The 20,269-nt window shown below is 43.5% G+C and overlaps 1 protein-coding gene across 4 annotated transcripts in view; it reads left to right on the plus strand.

Moving 5' to 3' along the window:
* Positions 1–107: 107 nt before the first annotated feature.
* The window catches only part of ttc39a (tetratricopeptide repeat domain 39A), a 42,195-nt gene continuing 22,033 nt past the window's right edge, over positions 108–20,269 (plus strand). The window contains exons 1-4 of one of the 4 annotated variants that reach the window (XM_046302438.1): positions 108–411; positions 2,148–2,201; positions 2,324–2,374; positions 14,967–15,071. In XM_046302438.1, the coding sequence (XP_046158394.1) occupies positions 359–411; positions 2,148–2,201; positions 2,324–2,374; positions 14,967–15,071 (263 nt within the window). In that variant the 5' untranslated portion in view covers positions 108–358. Of the gene's footprint in view, positions 412–2,147; positions 2,202–2,323; positions 2,375–2,684; positions 2,816–3,481; positions 3,824–14,966; positions 15,072–20,269 lie in introns of those variants that run through there. The other 3 variants (XM_046302439.1, XM_046302441.1, XM_046302440.1) reach the window with 3 other exon arrangements.

The raw sequence follows: 20,269 nt of genomic DNA on the forward strand, positions 1-20,269 counted from the left end.
CGATTGGAACCATTTCCCTATTTGACCACTAGGTTTTACTGTTATCATGACACCACCACTGTGGGGCTGTATTGGAGCGCTCTAAGACCTTGTAGCAGTACTACTGACCCACATTCCATTACACTTTAAAAGGGATCTGGTTATAATAGTGATGAGTACATCCACTTTTTAAAAACTAGGTCAGGAAAGAGGAATATAGTTATCGAGAAGACACAACATCTTCCTCATACTTTCTCAAACACTCGCCAGATACATTATCACCTGTGCACAGGTAAACACCGTGTGTAGTTTTAAGGATAATCAGGCGCCGCACTTTTTCTGGATATTCTGCACGTTTACAGTATTTCAGTGCAGTGGAATGAGTGTTATCACTGGATGGAGACGCAGCGTGAAGAAAAATGGCAGCAAAGGGTGAGTCGCAAAATCCACGGAACTATACAGTAGGCTAGTTGTAGTAGCCTTGACAACGTTTTTTTTTACGAATAAACCCAGCAATATTTGTATTTACAGTCTACAGTAGTCTAAGCATGTTGTATGTGTGGTCACAAAAGTAGCTATGTTTCCATTAACTTGTCCAGTTATGTTGTTTGTCGACATTTAGAAAGTTTGCATAGAAACCCGATGCAACAATTGCCTGCTAAAGTGCGTTTTGATGTAATTATCTTCTGTTGATTAAAAACGTCTGGACGTAATGACGTGACACCCAAACCTACAGTGTCGAATAAAAATATATTGGTTGAACTGTTTCCATTAGCCATTTAGGAAAATTGCGCATTAATATATTGTCGACAGCCTGTATGTCCTCCAACCTATCTGTTTCATGTCTCAGGTAGCCCACGAAAGCTAGCATTTGACTGATATGCCATACTCTAATAAGTATCATGTGCCAATGTATAGCCACGATCAGTGCCATGGTGAAACCTGCATTCCTGTAGATCTGAAATAATTATATGGTGAAATTCGCCAACAAACCAGAAAAGCATGGCGAAGCAATTTTGGGATTCATTAAAATTAGGACAATCATTGTCCAGCTAAGAAACATTATTAGACCTTTATTCTGCATAATGTATTCGAAAAATACAGTTTCCATCATTTGTCGAACGGATAAAAACGTTATCTTTAGAAAATGTCTTCTATATCTGCCGTTTCCAATACACATTTAGCAAGGATTTATTTTGCAACATTTATTTTTGTTGAATAAATCTAGGTCAATGGAAACCTGCCTAGTGTTTAATGATTGATTTGTGTGATGATTTTAGATTACCTATCAGATTATTGAAGACGTGGCAGACGGATTTGATAAATATTGAGTGATTATGTACGCATTCTGATTATGATACTTTTTTATTTGACAGAAATTGGAATGTTATTGCCAGCTGTTATATTTGCATTAAGATGGAGACACCATGTAGTAGGAAATGTAATATATTTCAATTCTGCAAAGTAAATAAGAAAATGAAACCACTTTAGATTACTTTTTCAACACATCAAATCAGTTGATTTTCAGACTCAAAAACATAGGAATGGCTTCTCTAAAGTATAATCTAAGATACATTTCTATAAAGTATAATCTAGGTAAAGCACATTTGTAATCACAGGACCACCATGTGGCTCTTTAACATTTACATGCCATCACCTGTGGTTACATCTGGAGATAAATGTACAGTCAAGGAAGTTCAGTTAAAATGGGGTAAAATTAGGTTTACTGTAAAGGAAAACCTTTGTAATATCATGTTAACAAATATTTATTGGCAGTTCCGGAATTCATACAACTCTTTTCTTCAAAAATACAAAAAGGAAAGAACTAAACTGCACAGTAACAGGCTAATTAGTAACTAGCTTGTTACAAAGTATTTACACAAATTGTTCATCGGATAGTTATTCTGGATTAAGGCCTATGTAAAAGAAACAACAGCTACCAACCCCTCTCAGGTGACTTGCTTTGATAAAGAAAAATACTCTGTGCTGAATATAAAGCTACTTAGGGAAACCAATTCACTGAAATATAAACATAAACTATAATGGTAAATGGCTCCAAAGAATAGCATCTACAGTAGAGGCCTTGTATTACCATTGGTGATCTCAGCATTGGTAAATGAGACACATCCCTAGTACTTACTGTTCTGTCTGTTATACTGTGACCCTAGGGACACCCTGCAGGTGAAAGAAATCTCAGCCGACCCCAATGGCTGCCCAACACTGTAAGTTTACATGAAAAACATGGAACAGTTTCTGTGAAAACTATATTTATCCTCATTATGCCAGGGCATTGAATGGGATTTGATTAATATAAACATTTTATAACAGCATGGTTTGCTTCTAGGTTGTCCGTCATAAACAGTCCAGAACTTGACCCCAAAGTCACAGATTTCAAGTAAGTGACATCGCTCCTTCCTGCTGTTCAATTGATCAAATATTCAGATAAGAATTCCATTAAAGCTGGCAATCTCAGCTCCGGTCCAGGCAGGGATTGACCAAGAGGAAGATGAGCCTACCTTCTCATCCATAGAGATATCATTACATTTCAATGCCTCTCACCTCTCACCAATGCTTCTCACATGTGGGAAGAAGGCTGTTGTTGTGACCACACAGTTTTATTGACATCACATGATTGAAGGTGGAGCTTTCCCTGAAATAAATTGCTTTCCCATGATCATGTATAACACAAAGCAATTCCACTGACGCAAAAAGAGCAGGAGCCCAAAAAGGTTTTTGGACTAAATTGAACCTCTGGATGCTGTCCTAGTGCTCATAGATTAAAAAACTTCAACTGATTCAGCTTAACAGATGTCAGAGAGAAAGCTAGTAGAACACTGTAAGTGTGTGTGCATGAGCTGACCTCTTTCCTGTGTCTTGAGATTTACAGATTTACCATGTTTCAGATCACTTCTTCTCTATGACCTAAATGTAGACAGCTGTCTGAGAGCTCATTCTGACAAGTGGCTGGCTCCTTTCATGGGTCATTCACTTTCAGAGTGATTGGCTGTGGTGTAATTACTGGGTCTCAATGGTACTCATCTCTCCTAAGCTCCTAAACGCTACACGGTGTTCTACTGGCTCTGTCCTACTGGCTTTGTCCTACTGGCTATGTTATAGTGGGCAGTGTGTCTGTGCTGCTGCAGTAGTCACTGCAGTAAAGGCTTCCTTCTTTACAGGACTCTTCCTCTCACTGGCATGAAGTCTCTTTACATCTCTGTACGGAATCTTACTGAGCGATTTTGAAATCGTCTATTCAATATATTCAGAGATCTGAATTAGTACCTGAATATTTTATTTTATTTTTGATAGTCTGAGTGCGGTTGCCTGCCCTCTTCGGTTGATGTAATAGCCAGGGTACCTCTTATCTGTGCTGCATAGTTCATTTTTTTGTGTATGATTTTTGTTGTTTATCATTGGACTGGAGTCCTGTGCGGCTAGGCCAGCCCTGCCACTGCCTCAGCCAATCAGTGAGGCGACTGCAGTGTGTAGCGTGAGTGTGATGATGGGAAGAGGTGGGATAGGAGGAGAGTTTAGGGACTGTGTATGTGAGAGCGATAGAGTGTGTATGCATGTGTGTTTGGATGCAGAGAGTTGGGGGGTGGAAGATGTTTAGTTTCCCTACGTGTGATAGTCATCCCAATCTTATTAAGAGCTGCGATCTTCCTCCCCTCTACTGCCTGCTGCTGCTGCTGTTGCCAGAAGGAGACAGTGTGTCGGGCTGCGCTGCTGGAAAGGCCAGAGCCAGAGATAGTCAATTATCTTCTGCGTTTGCTGTCTTTACTTCCCTCTAGTACTCTGTCTGCCAGATGAAAATGTCAGGAGAAGCAGAAACTCTATCAAACGGGTAAGAGTTATGTAGATACTGCTGCATGGTGAAGTGATAGGTACTGACAATGTGTTGAAGTAAACAGAGAGATGCTGAGTTTGTGGTTTTGTGTGTGTGTGTGTGTGTGTGTGTGTGTGTGTGTGTGTGTGTGTGTGTCTTTGTGATATACTGTCACTATGAATCATTTTTGATTTTGACTGTGATTGAAATAGGAGAGGATTTGTAATTGAGCTGTATGCAGTAAAACTGGACAGGTTTTTTAAAGATCCACCTCATCTCTTTTGTCTCATGACTTCATTGTGTTTAGGAGCAGCTTGTTTTACTGCTGTAGTGCTTTGTTTTGCCTTTCTGTTACTCAGCCTCCAGTACTTTAATTCAAATGAAAATAACAGTGGTGAAAGAATTCAGGAGGAAGGCAGGTAAAAGCTATGTTTTGTCACTATCTTTGTGTGTGTGTTTTGTGTTCAAGTTTCCCACCAAATAAATCAGCATCAGAGAGTTGCTGACTTCAATTTATTAATTATCTGGATGTATACTATGTACAACCTTTCAGGAAACAATAGCCTCCATTATGTGTACATTATCATGCCATTTCTCAGACCCACCTACATTATTCCCCTGTTGAGTTGATGGTTAACCGTCTTTATAAGTGTGCTGTTCATTCAAATGGCCATAGTAGCCAATAGGCCAATGTTAAACTACATTGTCCTGCTTTAGCACTGTCTCTTGAACAAGTCTTCTTGAGTTGTCTGATTTACATCTGTACTCTCTGCTGGACAAGTTTGCTATCTTTGGTCTGATAAACAACTTAACTTGCTCTCCGACATAGCAGCCAAGTCACTTGACATTTTTGATGTGCGTCAGCAGGTTTTCTTTATTCAATAAGAAATATCACATTTTATTAAAGGTGGTGTACTGATTGTAGCAACTGATTTGAAACTGGGCTTTATGACCTTTTTAGATGGAAATACAGAAGCTACTGGAATGCATCCATCTTTCTGTATCTTTATACTGCATTACTTTTCAGGTATTGCTTATACATTTCATTATAACTAAGTGAATTGAATATGTTCATGACTGTGTGTGATACTATTAGGCCCTAGACTGTCTGTGTTGCACTGACAATCATCACTGTGTGTTAGTGAGCAGGAAATTACAGGCTGGTGCTGGTCATAGGTTGGATGGATGGTATGGTCATCCCCATGTCATTAGCCTGTGAATGAGTGGAAATACAGGCTTGTTGTTCCATATGATCCCTAGTGGACTCATTATAGTTTGAGAGATTTCAACCATGGTCTAGCACAGGGATGGGCACCTGGCAGCACACCCTTTTGTAGGCCCGTGGATTCATTTAGGAAACATAGAAACTCAGTTACGAGAACTCAATTGCGGTCTCAACTTACTGTTGAGTTAGAATAGTACCTAAGGTGCAATTTCTAAATTTGTTTGCGCATCAGCAGTTTTTCCTCTTATGTCAGTCACGGACAGTCACTCAATTCGCCCATTTCAGGATTTGTTTTTTAGATTGTTAAGTTAGTCTAGCCAGCTATCTAAACTTGTAGTTGTCATGGTCGAATTACAGAGCGTGGGGCTCCCATTGATTTCGTTAGTCATTCTCACTCAGATATCATACTAAAACCTGTAAACATTTCTCTCCACCCTATGGCAGAAGGTGTACAATTGCAGTAAATTAGCTGTAAAACTGCTAATTTGTCTCTTCGTCTCATGACAAAATGAGTAGAATTGCATGAAATGAATTATAAAATTGCTAAATCTTTTCTCCGCCCATGGCAAAATGTGTAGAACTACAGCAAACTTGCTGCTTGCTGTAATTTTTTTATTTTAAATCTCCGCTGTCAAGAGCAGGGCCGCTAAAATGTTTGGTTCACAAGGGTCCCCATTTGGGCACCCAGAGGGATAAGGCCGGCTCTGACTGCATGTGTTGGTATGGATGTCGTTGAACAGACCCACGAGACACTTCTGCCCCTAATGATGAATTCAGATTTTTTTGTGGTTCCCACCCCATCAATGTTGCCCTGGTCTAGCATAAAGAAGTCCTATGTATCACTGATCTGCAGGAATGTAAAGGGATGTCAGTTAGTCGTCTTCATTGTAGAGATTCTCCTCAGTTGTGTCAGCCAGACTCCATTGTTTGGTTCAATACATTGTGTCCATGAGCCCAATTTGCTGAGAAGACATTATGTCGACTTTGGGACTGTTAAGCTTGGGGTGGTTTAGGTATGGTACAGTTTGGCAAATAGTGTGACGAACCCCCACTTTGTTGTGAACTTCAGAGGCCTCAGCCAAATTGTTGCTGTGTCTTTCTAGGTATAACTCTGGACAGCTTTCTTGGAACCTTTTTATGAAATGTTATTGTGGTCACACCGTGGCTTCAAAGGTACAGAACATTTCTAAAATATTTGTTGTAAACAAACATAAAACATGTTAATCAATGAAAGTACAGATGAAGTTGGAAGTTTACATACACTTAGGTTGGAGTCCTTAACTCGTTTTTCAACCACTCCACACATTTCTTGTTGACAAACTATAGTTTTGGCAAGTCGGTTAGGACATCTACTTTGTGCATGACACAAGCCATTTTTTCAACAGTTGTTTACAGAAAGATTTTACTTATAATTCACTGTATCACAATTCCAGTGGGTCAGAAGTTTACACACACTAAGTTGACTGTGCCTTTAAACAGCTTGGAAAAATCTGGAAAATTATGTAATGGCTTTAGAAGCTTTTGTTAGGCTAATTGACATAATTTGAGTCAATTGGAGGTGTACCTGTGGATGTATTTCAAGGCAATGCCTCATTGCTTGACATGGGAAAATCGCAAGAAATCAGCCAAGACCTCAGAAACAAATTGTAGACCTCCACAAGTCTTGTTCATCCTTGAGAGCAATTTCCAAACACCTGAAGGTACCACATTCATCTCTACAAACAATAGTACGCAAGTATAAACACCATGGGACCACACAGCCGTCATACCGCACAGGTAGGAGACACGTTCTGTCTCCTAAAGATGAACGTACTTTGGTGCGAAAAGTGCAAAACAATCCCAGAACAGCAGCAAAGGACCTTGTGAAAATGCTGGAGGAAACAGGTACAAAAGTATCTATATCCACAGTAAAACTAATCCTATATCGACATAACCTGAAAGGCCGCTCAGCAAGGAGGAAGCCACTGCTCCAAAACCGTCATAAAGCCAGACTACGGTTTGCAACTGCACATGGGGACAAAGATCGCACTTTTTGGAGAAATGTCCTCTGGTCTGAACAAAAATAGAACAGTTTGGCCATAATTACCATCGTTGTGTTTGGAGGTAAAAGGGGGAGGCTTGCAAGCCGAAGAACACCATCTCAACCGTGAAGCACTGGGGTGGCAGCATCATGTTGTGGGGGTGCTTTGCTGAAGGAGGGGCTGGTGCACTTCACAAAATAGATGGCATCATGAGGAATTAACATTATGTGGATATATTGAAGCAACATCTCAAGACATCAGTCAGGAAGTTAAATGGGTCTTCCAAATGGACAATGGCCCCAAGCATACTTCCAAAGTTGTGCCAAAATGCCTTAAGTGCAAGAAAGTCAAGGTATTGGGGTGGCCATCACAAAGCCCTGACCTCAATCCTATAGAAAATGTGTGGGCAGAACTGAAAAAGCGTGTGCGAGCAAGGAGGCCTACAAGCTTTTTTTGTGGAAAGCTTGTGGAATGTTACCCAAAACGTTTGACCCAAGTTAAACAATTTAAAGGCAATGCTACCAAATACTAATTGAGTGTATGTAAACATCTGACCCACTGGGAATGTGATGAAAGAAATAAAAGCTGAAATAAATCATTCTCTCTACTATTACTCTGGCATTTCACATTCTTAAAATAAAGTGGTGATCCTAACTGATCTAAGACAGGGAATCTTTCTAGGATTAAATGTCAGAAATTGTGAGTTTAAATGTATGTAGTCAGGTGTATATGAACTTCCGACTTCAACTGTACATAGTGCTCTATTGTTTTTAATGGAGAGGAGTCTTGACATCACCAACAGAGATTTGTTTGGAAGAAGATTCTAGCTTTATATTAAAAGATGTGGTGAAACCCCACTTATTATTTTTATTAAATCACCCATTTGAAAGACCCGTAATTTGATGCAGAGCAAATGAGAAAGCAGCTCACTGACGAAACAGTGAGAAGAATCCAATCTTGTCAGATAAGAAAAATCTAGCGTTAGGCTGATAGCAGTAAAAGAACACTCAATAGTAGATGCAGTGAAAACCATGTACACTGAACAAAAATATAAATGCAACATGCAACAATTTCAAAAAAGGAAATCAGTCAATTGAAATAAATGATTTAGGCCCTAATCTATCTTTTCCTCCTACAAAGCCAGAAACTGGACACCTAGCTATGGCCCGGGACTGGAAGATGCTTGTCGATATTGGCCAGCAACTCATTTTTCCACCTGAGATTGCTTCTACCAACCTTAGGCCAGACATGGTACTCTGGTCCCCTTCACGAAAGGCTGTGTACATCATAGAGCTCACAGTCCCGTGGGAAAACTCTGTTGAAGAGGCCTACGAACGTAAGAAACTGCGTTACACAGAGTTGGCAGCAGACGCAACTCAGCGTGGCTGGAATGCAAAAGTCTGGCCAGTTGAAGTGGGATGCAGAGGATTCGTGGCTTCTTCCATCATCAGGTTGCTGAAAGAACTTGGAATCCATGGACAGGCTCTGCGGCAGACCGTCAGAGCAGTTTCTCAAGCAGCTGAAAGAGGTAGCCAGTGGATCTGGATCAAACGGAAGGACCCTTGCTGGGCTATAACTTCATGACCCCTCACCCCCACCTGAGAACTCAATTCAGATCCCTCCAACTTGAGGAGGGCATATGAGGTATGCGGTCAGCTGTATGGCTGGCTCAGAGAAGAGGACGCCCCTGCCTTGCACAGTCCTGTGGGACATCTTAATTGGGCATGGGACACAAGCTAAGGCTTGATCACCCTTTAGCTGGCCACCTTTGATGAGGGTGTTTAGTGATTAAAGGCCGAAACACCCACTGATTCGAAGGCACACTACTGAGGATGTGTCCCAAAATTGACATCTTACCCCAGTCTAAGAAATAAACCTCCCATGACACTCTGTCAACATCACGGCAAATCTCATGCGAGTGCATTCCATCTATTGGCACAATGGACAGTTTTTAACATCTCGTCCCATGTTTTATGATTCTGATTATCTGGACCAGTCCAGTGACTGCTGTGAAAGGACAGCTGACAACATAGGAAAGTCTGTGTGACAGCTTGGAGAGACAGCTGACCGGAGGGAATAGACCCCACTGGGGCTGTCATGGGTTAGCTACCCATGTTGGCAGTCTCCGACGCTGTTTCAGTATGTTGGAGACACCCGCTAAGTGCTACTGAAAGTCAACAAAGGAACATACCCCTAGAGCCTGCGAGAGCTGGGGCGCAAGATGGCTCAATGACTGATCACACGGTTACGGACCCAGGAACGGAAACGACTACGAGTAGGAACACAGCACATGAGACAACCATAACAGCAGCAGGACACACACTTCAGGTGTGCAGCTGTGGTTGGGAGAGAGTAACATCGGCAAGGGGGTTAAGGATCCATCAAGGGAGGAAAAGGTGCTTGTTAGAGAAGCAGAGACAGGGACCTCGCATTGACCAGTACTTCTTACGAAGCAGCCAGTCAAATCAGTCGAATGAAGCACAGCGACGGGACGCAAACCAAAGTTCGCAGAGCATCAGCACCCCTGTAACTGAGGAGGATAACACAAGCACAGAAATGCCGGTGGATGAACTCACCCAACCACAGAGACCTCTAAAAGAGGAAAAGATCAAAGGGCACAGACCGAGTGTGAAGTGGCCCAAAGCCGTTGAAAAGAGAGAGTGGGAAACAATCAACAACGACCTGACAAAAATCTTGGAACAACAGGTAGGAAAAGCAGAGAAAAAGCTTGAAAGGATGGGAGACATTATCTACCACTACGGAGAAGAGCGCTTTGGCGTAAACGAAAGGAGAAGTGGCAAGACACCTCCCGCACCAGCCAAATCTAGGAGACAGCAGGAGATCGAGATACTTGTCAGAGAGAGAAGGCAGCTGAGGAAGCAGTGGAAGAAGGCCTCTGATGCAGAGAGAGAAGGTCTCATGCTACTCCAAGCAGACATTAAATGTCGGCTGGCAACCTTGCGAAGAGCGGAAAACTTAAGGAAACTTCGTAGGAAGAAGGAACACTCAAGAACACGGTTCTATAAAAACCCCTTTAAGTTTGTCAAAGATCTCTTCGCAAAGGAAAAGTGCGGAATCCTAAAAACTACAAAGCCTGAACTGGAAGAACATCTGGAAAAGGTCCACCAGGACATGAAAAGGCATGAGCAGATAATCATCCCACATGACATCCCACCTATTCAACCACCAGAATTCAATCTGGACACTGACCCTCCAAAATGGAGGGAAGTAGAGAACGTTGTCCGAAGAGCAAGAGCGGCCTCGGCTCCTGGGCCTAATGGAGTACCATACAAGCTCTACAAGAACGCCCCGGATGTTCTACGCTTTCTTTGGAGGCTCATGAGGATAGTGTGGCAGAAGGAAATAATACCAAAGGCATGGCGAAGGGCTGGTGGTGTGCTAATCCCGAAAGAGAAGGATGCGACAGACATCAGTCAATTCCGACCAATCTCCCTTCTCAACGTCGAAGGGAAGATCTTTTTCAGTATAATAGCACAGAGGCTGTCCACTTATCTGGAAAGGAACAAGTACATTGATACATCTGTACAGAAAGCAGGCATTCCTGGTTTCTCTGGTTGCCTGGAACATACTAGTATGATTTGGCACCAGATCCAAACAGCTAAGAAGGACAAGAGAGACCTCTATGTCATCTTCCTCGACTTGGCCAATGCCTTTGGCTCAGTTCCCCATGAACTCCTCTGGGAATCCTTCAACATTTTCCACGTACCAGAACCCATCACTACACTGGTAAAGGCCTATTTCCAAGACCTGCAATTGTGTTTCACAACACCTGACTTCACAACAACATGGCAGCGCTTGGAAGTAGGCATAATGGCAGGCTGTACAATTTCTCCTCTGGCCTTCACTATGGCCATGGAAGTCATCATCAGGGCATCGAGATGGGTGGTCGGTGGTGAGAGAACTAAGGAAGGGCTCCGTCTCCCACCTATCCGAGCATACATGGATGACATGACTACACTGACCACCACTGCAGCATGCACCAGGCGGCTACTTGCAAAACTGCAGGATAACATCAAGTGGGCACGGATGAAAATCAAGCCAAGCAAATCTCGAAGCATCTCCATAGTCAAGGGACAGCTTAAAGATGTGAGGTTCTGCATTGGAGATGACCCGATACCAACGGTGTCTGAGCAACCCATCAAGAGCCTGGGTAGATGGTACAACGAAAGCCTCCGGGATAAAGATCAAGTGCAGCAAGTAAGGCAGGACATCGCCGACGGTCTTGAGAACATCAACAAGACCCTACTGCCTGGGAGGCTCAAGCTCTGGTGCCTACAGTTTGGACTTCTCCCCCCGGGTAATGTGGCCACTCACCGTCTATGAGGTCCCAATAACAACAGTGGAGAAGATGGAGCGAACCATTACCTCATACGTGAAGAAATGGCTGGGTGTCCCACGATGCCTGAGTAACATCGGCCTCTATGGCAAAGGGGTCCTTGAACTACCTCTTACAAGTCTAACGGAGGAGTACAAGTGCTCTAAAGTAAGACTTCAGATGACATTGAAGGACTCCAAAGACCAGACCATTAGCAAGGCTGCACCTCCCCTACAAACTGGACGGAAATGGACATCATCCAATGCTGTGCAGCAAGCAACATCAGCCCTGAGACACCAAGACATTGTGGGGAATATCCAGCATGGAAGAGGAGGCTTTGGCCTGGCAGCAAGCAAACCAACGTTCCATAAGGCAACAACATCTGAACGCAGGAAGCTGGTGGTCGAGGAGGTGCGAAGACAGGAGGAGACTGCAAGAAGTGCAAAGGCTGTCTCTCTTGCTAAACAAGGGCAATGGACGCGGTGGGAAGGCCTGGAGAGGAGAAAGATCAACTGGAGTGAGCTTTGGCAAATGGAGGCAAGCAACATCAGCTTCATCATAAGAGCTGTTTATGATGTGCTTCCATCACCAAAAAATCTACATCAATGGTATGGCGAGGACTCGACCTGCCCCCTCTGCCCAGCTCCAGCGACTCTCAGGCATATAATGACAGGTTGCAAGACCAGCCTCTCACAAGGCCGCTACACCTGGAGGCACAATCAGGTCCTCAAGAGCCTGGCTGCAGCACTTGAGACCAAGAGGAGTGCAACCAATTCATTACCTCCAAAAACAAGCAATCCCGTCAAAACAACAACATTCATCCGGGAGGGACAGAAAAGGCCCAAGTATCCTCCTACAAAGCCAGAAACTGGACACCTAGCTATGGCCCGGGACTGGAAGATGCTTGTCGATATTGGCCAGCAACTCATTTTTCCACCTGAGATTGCTTCTACCAACCTTAGGCCAGACATGGTACTCTGGTCCCCTTCACGAAAGGCTGTGTACATCATAGAGCTCACAGTCCCGTGGGAAAACTCTGTTGAAGAGGCCTACGAACGTAAGAAACTGCGTTACACAGAGTTGGCAGCAGACGCAACTCAGCGTGGCTGGAATGCAAAAGTCTGGCCAGTTGAAGTGGGATGCAGAGGATTCGTGGCTTCTTCCATCATCAGGTTGCTGAAAGAACTTGGAATCCATGGACAGGCTCTGCGGCAGACCGTCAGAGCAGTTTCTCAAGCAGCTGAAAGAGGTAGCCAGTGGATCTGGATCAAACGGAAGGACCCTTGCTGGGCTATAACTTCATGACCCCTCACCCCCACCTGAGAACTCAATTCAGATCCCTCCAACTTGAGGAGGGCATATGAGGTATGCGGTCAGCTGTATGGCTGGCTCAGAGAAGAGGACGCCCCTGCCTTGCACAGTCCTGTGGGACATCTTAATTGGGCATGGGACACAAGCTAAGGCTTGATCACCCTTTAGCTGGCCACCTTTGATGAGGGTGTTTAGTGATTAAAGGCCGAAACACCCACTGATTCGAAGGCACACTACTGAGGATGTGTCCCAAAATTGACATCTTACCCCAGTCTAAGAAATAAACCTCCCATGACACTCTGTCAACATCACGGCAAATCTCATGCGAGTGCATTCCATCTATTGGCACAATGGACAGTTTTTAACATCTCGTCCCATGTTTTATGATTCTTATGGATTTCACATGACTGGGAATACAGATATGAATCGGTTGGTCACAGATACCTTTAAAAAAATGTATGGGAGTGGATCAGAGAACCAGTCAGTATCTGGTGTGACCACCATTTGCCTCATGCAGCGTGACTTCTCCTTTGCATAGAGTTGATCAGGCTGTTGATTGTGGAATGTTGTTCCACTCCTCTTCAATGGCTGTGTGAAGTTGCTGGATATTGACGTGAACTGGAACACGCCGTGGTACACTTCAATCCAGATGATTCCAAATATGTTCAATTGGTGAAATGTCTGGTGAGATTGCAGGCCATGGAAGAACCGGGACATTTTCAGCTTCCAGGAATTCTTTATAGATCCTTCCGACATGGGGCTGTGCATTATCATGCTGAAACATGAGGTGATGGCGGCGGATGAATGGCACCTCAATGGGCCTCAGGATCTCGTCACGGTATCTCTGTGCATGCAAATTGCCATCGATAAAATGCCAATGTGTTCGTTGTGTGTTGCTTATACCATAACCCCACCACCACCATGGGGCATTCTTCTTCACAACGGTGACATCTGCAAACCGCTCGCCGACACGACGTCATATCATCTGCCCGGTACAGTTGAAACCGGGATTACTCCGTGAAGAGCACACATCTCCAGCATGACAGTGGCCATCAAAGGTGACCATTTTCCCACTGAAGTCGGTTACGACGCCAAACTACAGTCATATCAAGACCCTGGTGAAGAGGACGACCACACAGATGAGTTTGGTTGGTTGTGTGGTGCAAACCCACAGTTTGGTTGGTTTGGTTGTGCAAACCCACAATTTCATCAGCTGTCCAGCTGGAGTGGTTACACGTGGTCTGTGGTTGTGAGGCCGGTTGGATGTACTGTCTAAATCTCTACAACAACGTTGGATGCGGCTTATCCGTAGAGAAATTAACATTCAATTATATGGCAACAGCTCTGGTGGACATTCCTGCAGTTAGCATGCCAATTGCATGCTCCCGCAACTTGAGACATCTGTGGCATTGCGTGACAAAATGGAACATTTTAGAATAGCCTTTTATTGTCCCCAGCACAAGGTGTACCTGTGTAATGATCATGCTGTTTAATCAGTTTCTTGATATACCACACCTGTCAAGTGGATGGATTATCTTGACAAAGGACAAATGATCACTAACAGGGATGTAAACAAATATGTGCACAACATTTGAGAGAAAAAAACATTTTGTGCATATGGAACATTTCTGGGATCTTTTATTTCAGCTCATGAAACATGGGACCAACACTTTACTTGTTGCGTTTATATTTTTGTTCAGTGTAAAAGCCTGCTCAGATTGGGTGGGAAAGTGCGACAATATCATGACCTACACTCCTCACAGAACGTTTGGAGGTTGTCCGTGTTCCCCTTGCCCCCCCTCCCCCACACCCCCACTAACAACAGAACAGGGGCACTGCAGCAGAGCTGCCTGTGAGAGAAAACAAGTGACGTGGCTCTTTTTAAAGATATCCGTTACTGTAGATGGAGCCAGTGAAGTGCTCCTTTGTCGTTAAAGCTGTGTCATCCTACTCTACAGGCTGCTACTCTACATAGAACTCAGACATGTCACCTAGTTGACATGAACAAACACAGGTTTTGTCCTGGGTTTCATTCATAAAACAATAGAATATATTTAGGTCCATTGGGAAGTTGGCAGTAATCAGCTTCTTTCATTCAACAATGTAAACCTAATTTATCAGAGGTAAATTATTTTCTGTTCTGAGGGGATGTCAAGAATATAATGTGTTATTCTAACATTTTGGTCCTGCACTGAGAAGCAATGGGTAGGTACTTAATTGACCTATGCTTCATCTCTCTGTCCCCTTTACCCCTTTTCTGTGTCTCAGGTCCCAGAAGTCGGACCTGTCTTTGGCCCTGGAGGACTGCATGGCAGCAATGGACCTGTTCCTGAGGAATGACTTTGATGAGGCCCTGTCCAGGCTTCGCTGCAGGTGAGAGACCTGCACCCTGGTAATGTAGTGTCCACACAGGTGGCTGGTGGTAATACACAATGTGACTGGTGCTACAGTGTACACTCTGAGCTGGTTTCATAAACATCACCACCTGTCCTGTTTGACACCCATTCAGCATTGTGTTCAAACACACCATCATCGGGTTTCTTAAATTTCCTCTGTGAATTTTCTCCTCCTTTATCATGGCCTTCTCAACATTCAATCTTTTCTCTTCTTTGGCCACTCCCAAGTCCCAGTTTCTCTCCAGCTCTCCCTACTGTGTCTTCCATTTGCCATCCTTTCAGTGTTTCACAACTCAATAGATGTACTTAATCCCTTTCAGTTCCCAATGTTGATATCCTGTCTTAGTTCTGAATACATGGTAGCCTAGTCTATGTATACAATTAATTTCTCAATTTCTTGGCATATTCTGTCAGCTGTCACCCTGGGGCGAGACAAGGGGAGTGATGGTAGACTGAGTTGTGTATGCAGAGCAAAGGTGTAGGCACTTAAACTCCCCTATGGCTTCCTTTGTTTGCTATTCCAAGAAACCCTTTGTGAGAAAAGCCTCAAGAAAGCCTCCACGTCATCAGAATCCTAGTGTGTAATATCACCTAATGTTTGTTGAGCATAGGTTTACACAGCATTGTGTGGTAGAATAATGATAAGAGAAAATCTATGGAAGGAAAAAAACCTGTAGAGAAAGCCTGTGGTGCTGAAATAGCAATGTCTCTCTATCTCCATCTCTTCTTCCCTCTCTCCCTCCTTCCCCTCCCCTCAGGCTGATGTATTGTACTGAGGCAGTAAATTGGGCCAGGTATATTCCAGAACCTCTGCAGAGCAGTGAGCACACACAGTGGCAGGCTTTCTCCCATATACTAAACTCTTGTAATAATGCAGAGTATCTTTATGCTGTGGGGTCTGCCCTTCCATGTCACAGAATGATGAACACAGCAATATAATGTATGTTTTAACGACTCATGGTGTAATCGTAACAACATACAGGAACTCAAGTCCTTTTTGTTCACCTGACCTAGAATTCCTCACAATCAAATGCTGACCATATTATCTCCCAAGAGAATTCTCTTCGGTTTTTGTCACAGCCGTGAATATCCCCCCTAAAAGCCGATCCCACGACGGCCTCCCAAGGAACTTCACTGAAACCATATATCCCGAGACTGCATTTATTTATTGTAGCTGGGGATTTTAACAAAGTAAATTTGAGAACAGGGCTACCTAAATTCTATCAGCATATTGATTGTAGCACTCGTGCGGACAATACACTGGATCACTGCTTTTCTAACTTCCGCGATACATACAAGGCCCTCCCCCTTCCTCCCTTCGGCAAATCTGACCACGACTCCATTTTTCTCCTCCCGTCCTATAGGCAGAAACTCAAACAGGATGTACCCGTGAATAGAACTATTCAACGCTGGTCTAATCGGAATCCACGCTTCAAGATTGTTTTGATGACGCACACTGGGAAATGTTCCGGGCAGCCTAATATCGAGAATAATATCGATTTATACACTGATTGGTTGAGTGAGTGCATTGGATATTTTGTACCCACTGTAATGATTTAAACCTACCCTAACCAGAAACCGTGTATAGATGGCGGCATTCGCGCTAAATTGAAAGCGCAAACCACCGCATTACACCATGGAAAGATGATTGGGAATATGGCTGAATACAAACAGTAGTTATTCCCTCCACAAGCCAATCAAACAAGCAAAATGACGGTTTAGGGACAAAGTGGAGTCGCAATTCAACGGCTCAGACACGAGACGTATGTGGCAGGGTCTACAGACAATCACGGACAACAAAAAATAAAACTAGCCACATCACGGACACCGATGTCTTGCTTCCAGACAAACTAAATACCTTCTTTGCCCGCTTTGAGGATAATACAGTGCCAACGCGGCCCGCTAACAAGGACTGTGGGCTCTCCTCCTCCGTGGCCGATGTGAGTAAGACATTTAATTGTGTTAACCCTCGCAAGGCTGGCATCCCTAGCCGCGTCATCAGAGCATGTGTTTACGGACATATTCAATCTCTCCCTTTCCCAGTCCACTGTCCCCACATGCTTCAAGATGGCCACCATTGTTCCTGTACCCAAGAAGGCAAAGGTAACAGAACTAAATTACTATCGCCCCATAGCACTCATTTCTGTGATCATGAAGTGCTTTGAGAGACTAGTCAAGGATCATATCACCTCCACTTTACCTGCCACCCTAGTCCTACTTCAATTTGCATACCGCCCCAATAGGTCCACACTGCCCTATCCTATCTGGACAAGAGGCATATTTATGAAAGAATGCTGTTCATTGACTACAGCTCAGCATTCAACACCATAGTACCATCCAAACTCATCATTAAGCTTGCCGTTGAGCCCATGGTCTCAATGGCAACTGCACCGCCCACAACCGCAAGGCTCTCCAGAGGGTGGTGCGGTCTGCCCAACGCATCACCGGGGGCAAACTACCAGCCCTCTGGGACACTTTCAGCACACGATGTCACAGAATGGCCAAAAAGATCATCAAGGACAACAACCATCCAAGCCACTGCCTGTTCACCCCGCTACCATCCAGAAGGCGAGGTCAGTACAGGTGCATCAAATCTGGGACTAAAAGACTGAAAAACAGCTTCCATCTCAAGGCCATCAGACTGCTGCTTGGTCATCGCTCATCCATATATTTATATGTATATATTCTTATTCCATCCCTTAACTTAGATTTGTGTGTATTAGGTAGTTGTTGTGGAATTGTTAGATATTACTGCACTGTCGGAACTAGAAGCACAAGCATTTCGCTACACTCGCAATAACATCTGCTAACCATGTGTATGTGACCAATAAAATGTGATTATTTGATTAGCTATACAGTACCAGTCAAAAGATTGGACACCTACTTATTTGTTGGGGGACTGCACTTGAAGAAACGTTCAAAGTTCTTGACATTTTCTGGACTGACTGACCTTTGTGTCTTAAAGTAATGATGGACTGTCATTTCTCTTTGCTTATTTGAGCTGTTCTTGCCATAATATGGACTTGGTCTTTTACCAAATAGGGCCATCTTTTGTATACCACCCCTACCTTGTCACAACAACTGATTCAATTAACTTTTAACAAGGCACACCTGTTAATTGAAGCTGACAAAGGCTTGAAAGAGGAAAAGGGCACTGCAATGACATCAAAATAGCCAGCCTCATACTTTTAATTTCACAGCTTTAGCTTTTCTGATTAGAGAGTAAAATTATGCACTGCCTTCTGCTCTCTGAAGCTACTGTTTACCTGTACAAACATGCAGACTGGGCAAGGAACAGCAGCAGGCCTTACATAGTTGTCCCATCCCAATCAAGGACTTGCCAGTCCCACCTCATTCCTGACAACTATTGTGAGAGAAATTTCAAGATTGTTATAATACTGTTATTGCATCAAGTTGTTGTTTTATGCAACAGAATTGAGGATTCATATAACTCTATTCTGTCTGTGTGAACTGAAAGTGGGCCTCTGAGAGATTTACCACTGACAGTGGATTTACAAGGAGATAAACCTAACAAGACCGCATTCCCTTGCATGATTAGTGTATATGTGCCTGACTGGAATTTACCAGAAAGAGATGACTCGGGGCCAAACCCTGGTTTGTACACAATGAGACGTTTTTACATTAGATACTGTCGGCTGTGAATTATAAGTATCTTTCGACCAAATATTAACCTTGTGACCCACTCCATACATCTATTGTTTGTCATGTAGACTGAAGGGGGTGTATGTTGACTATAAAAGACCTTTGTCCCTTTGTCTTGGGGCTCTCAACGAATCATCTGAGGGTGATTCATCGACCAGCCATCATTATCGTAGAGCACTCAATCGATTCACTGTATATACTGTATGTGTGTTGTATTGACCTGCTCCCTTATTAATAAGTGAATAAAGATTTAGTTGAAGTATAACTCTGACTTGTGTGATACGTTTGTCTCTCCTCATTTGATAGTAAAGAAATTAACCACCACACTATATGTGAGTGTTGTACACTAGGCATGTAACTGTTGGTAGTGTATACGTCGTGAAAGGTGAGGGAGGGGCTGTCCATCTATACTGAGAAATATGTAGAGATGGAACACACATGTTCATTGAAAGGGTGTAGCGTAATCGCCTAGCCAGACTCCGTCTCATTGGCTGTCCAACATTCTGTAATTTTGGTAAATAACAGGTAATATATGGCAATCTATGGTAACTTTCTTAATTTACAGTGGGGCAAAAAAGTATTTAGTCAGCCACCAATTGTGCAAGTTCTCCCACTTAAAAATGAGAGAGGCCTGTAATTTTCATCATAGGTACACTTCAACTATGACAGACAAAATGAGGAATTTAATGAATTTATTTGCAAATTATGGTGGAAAATAAGTATTTGGTCACCTACAAACAAGCAAGATTTCTGGCTCTCACAGACCTATAACTTCTTCTTTAAGAGGCTCCTCTGTCCTCCACTAGTTACCTGTATTAATGGCACCTGTTTGAACTTGTTATCAGTCTAAAAGACACCTGTCCACAACCTCAAACAGTCACACTCCACTATGGCCAAGACCAAAGAGCTGTCAAAGGACACCAGAAACAAAATTGTAGACCTGCACCAGGCTGGGAAGACTGAATCTGCAATAGGTAAGCAGCTTGGTTTGAAGAAATCAACTGTGGGAGCAATTGCTAGGAAATGGAAGACATACAAGACCACTGATAATCTCCCTCGATCTGGGGCTCCACGCAAGATCTCACCCCGTGGGGTCAAAATGATCACAAGAATGGTGAGCAAAAACCCCAGAACCACACAGGGGGTGAATGACCTGCAGAGAGCTGGGACCAAAGTAACAAAGCCTACCATCAGTAACACACTACGCCGCCAGGGACTCAAATCCTGCAGTGCCAGACGTGTCCCCCTGCTTAAGCCAGTACATGTCCAGGCCCCTCTGAAGTTTTCTAGAGAGCATTTGGATGATCCAGAAGAATATTGGGAGAATGTCATATGGTCAGATGAAACCAAAATATAACTTTTTGGTAAAAACTCAACACGTTGTGTTTGGAGGACAAAGTATGCTGAGTTGCATCCAAAGAACACCATACCTACTGTGAAGCATGGGGGTGGAAACATCATGCTTTGGGGCTGTTTTTCTGCCAATGGACCAGGACGACTGATCCGTGTAAA

The sequence above is a fragment of the Oncorhynchus gorbuscha genome, linkage group LG15 (genome assembly GCF_021184085.1).
Source record: "Oncorhynchus gorbuscha isolate QuinsamMale2020 ecotype Even-year linkage group LG15, OgorEven_v1.0, whole genome shotgun sequence".
Classification (NCBI taxonomy): Eukaryota; Metazoa; Chordata; class Actinopteri; order Salmoniformes; family Salmonidae; genus Oncorhynchus; species Oncorhynchus gorbuscha.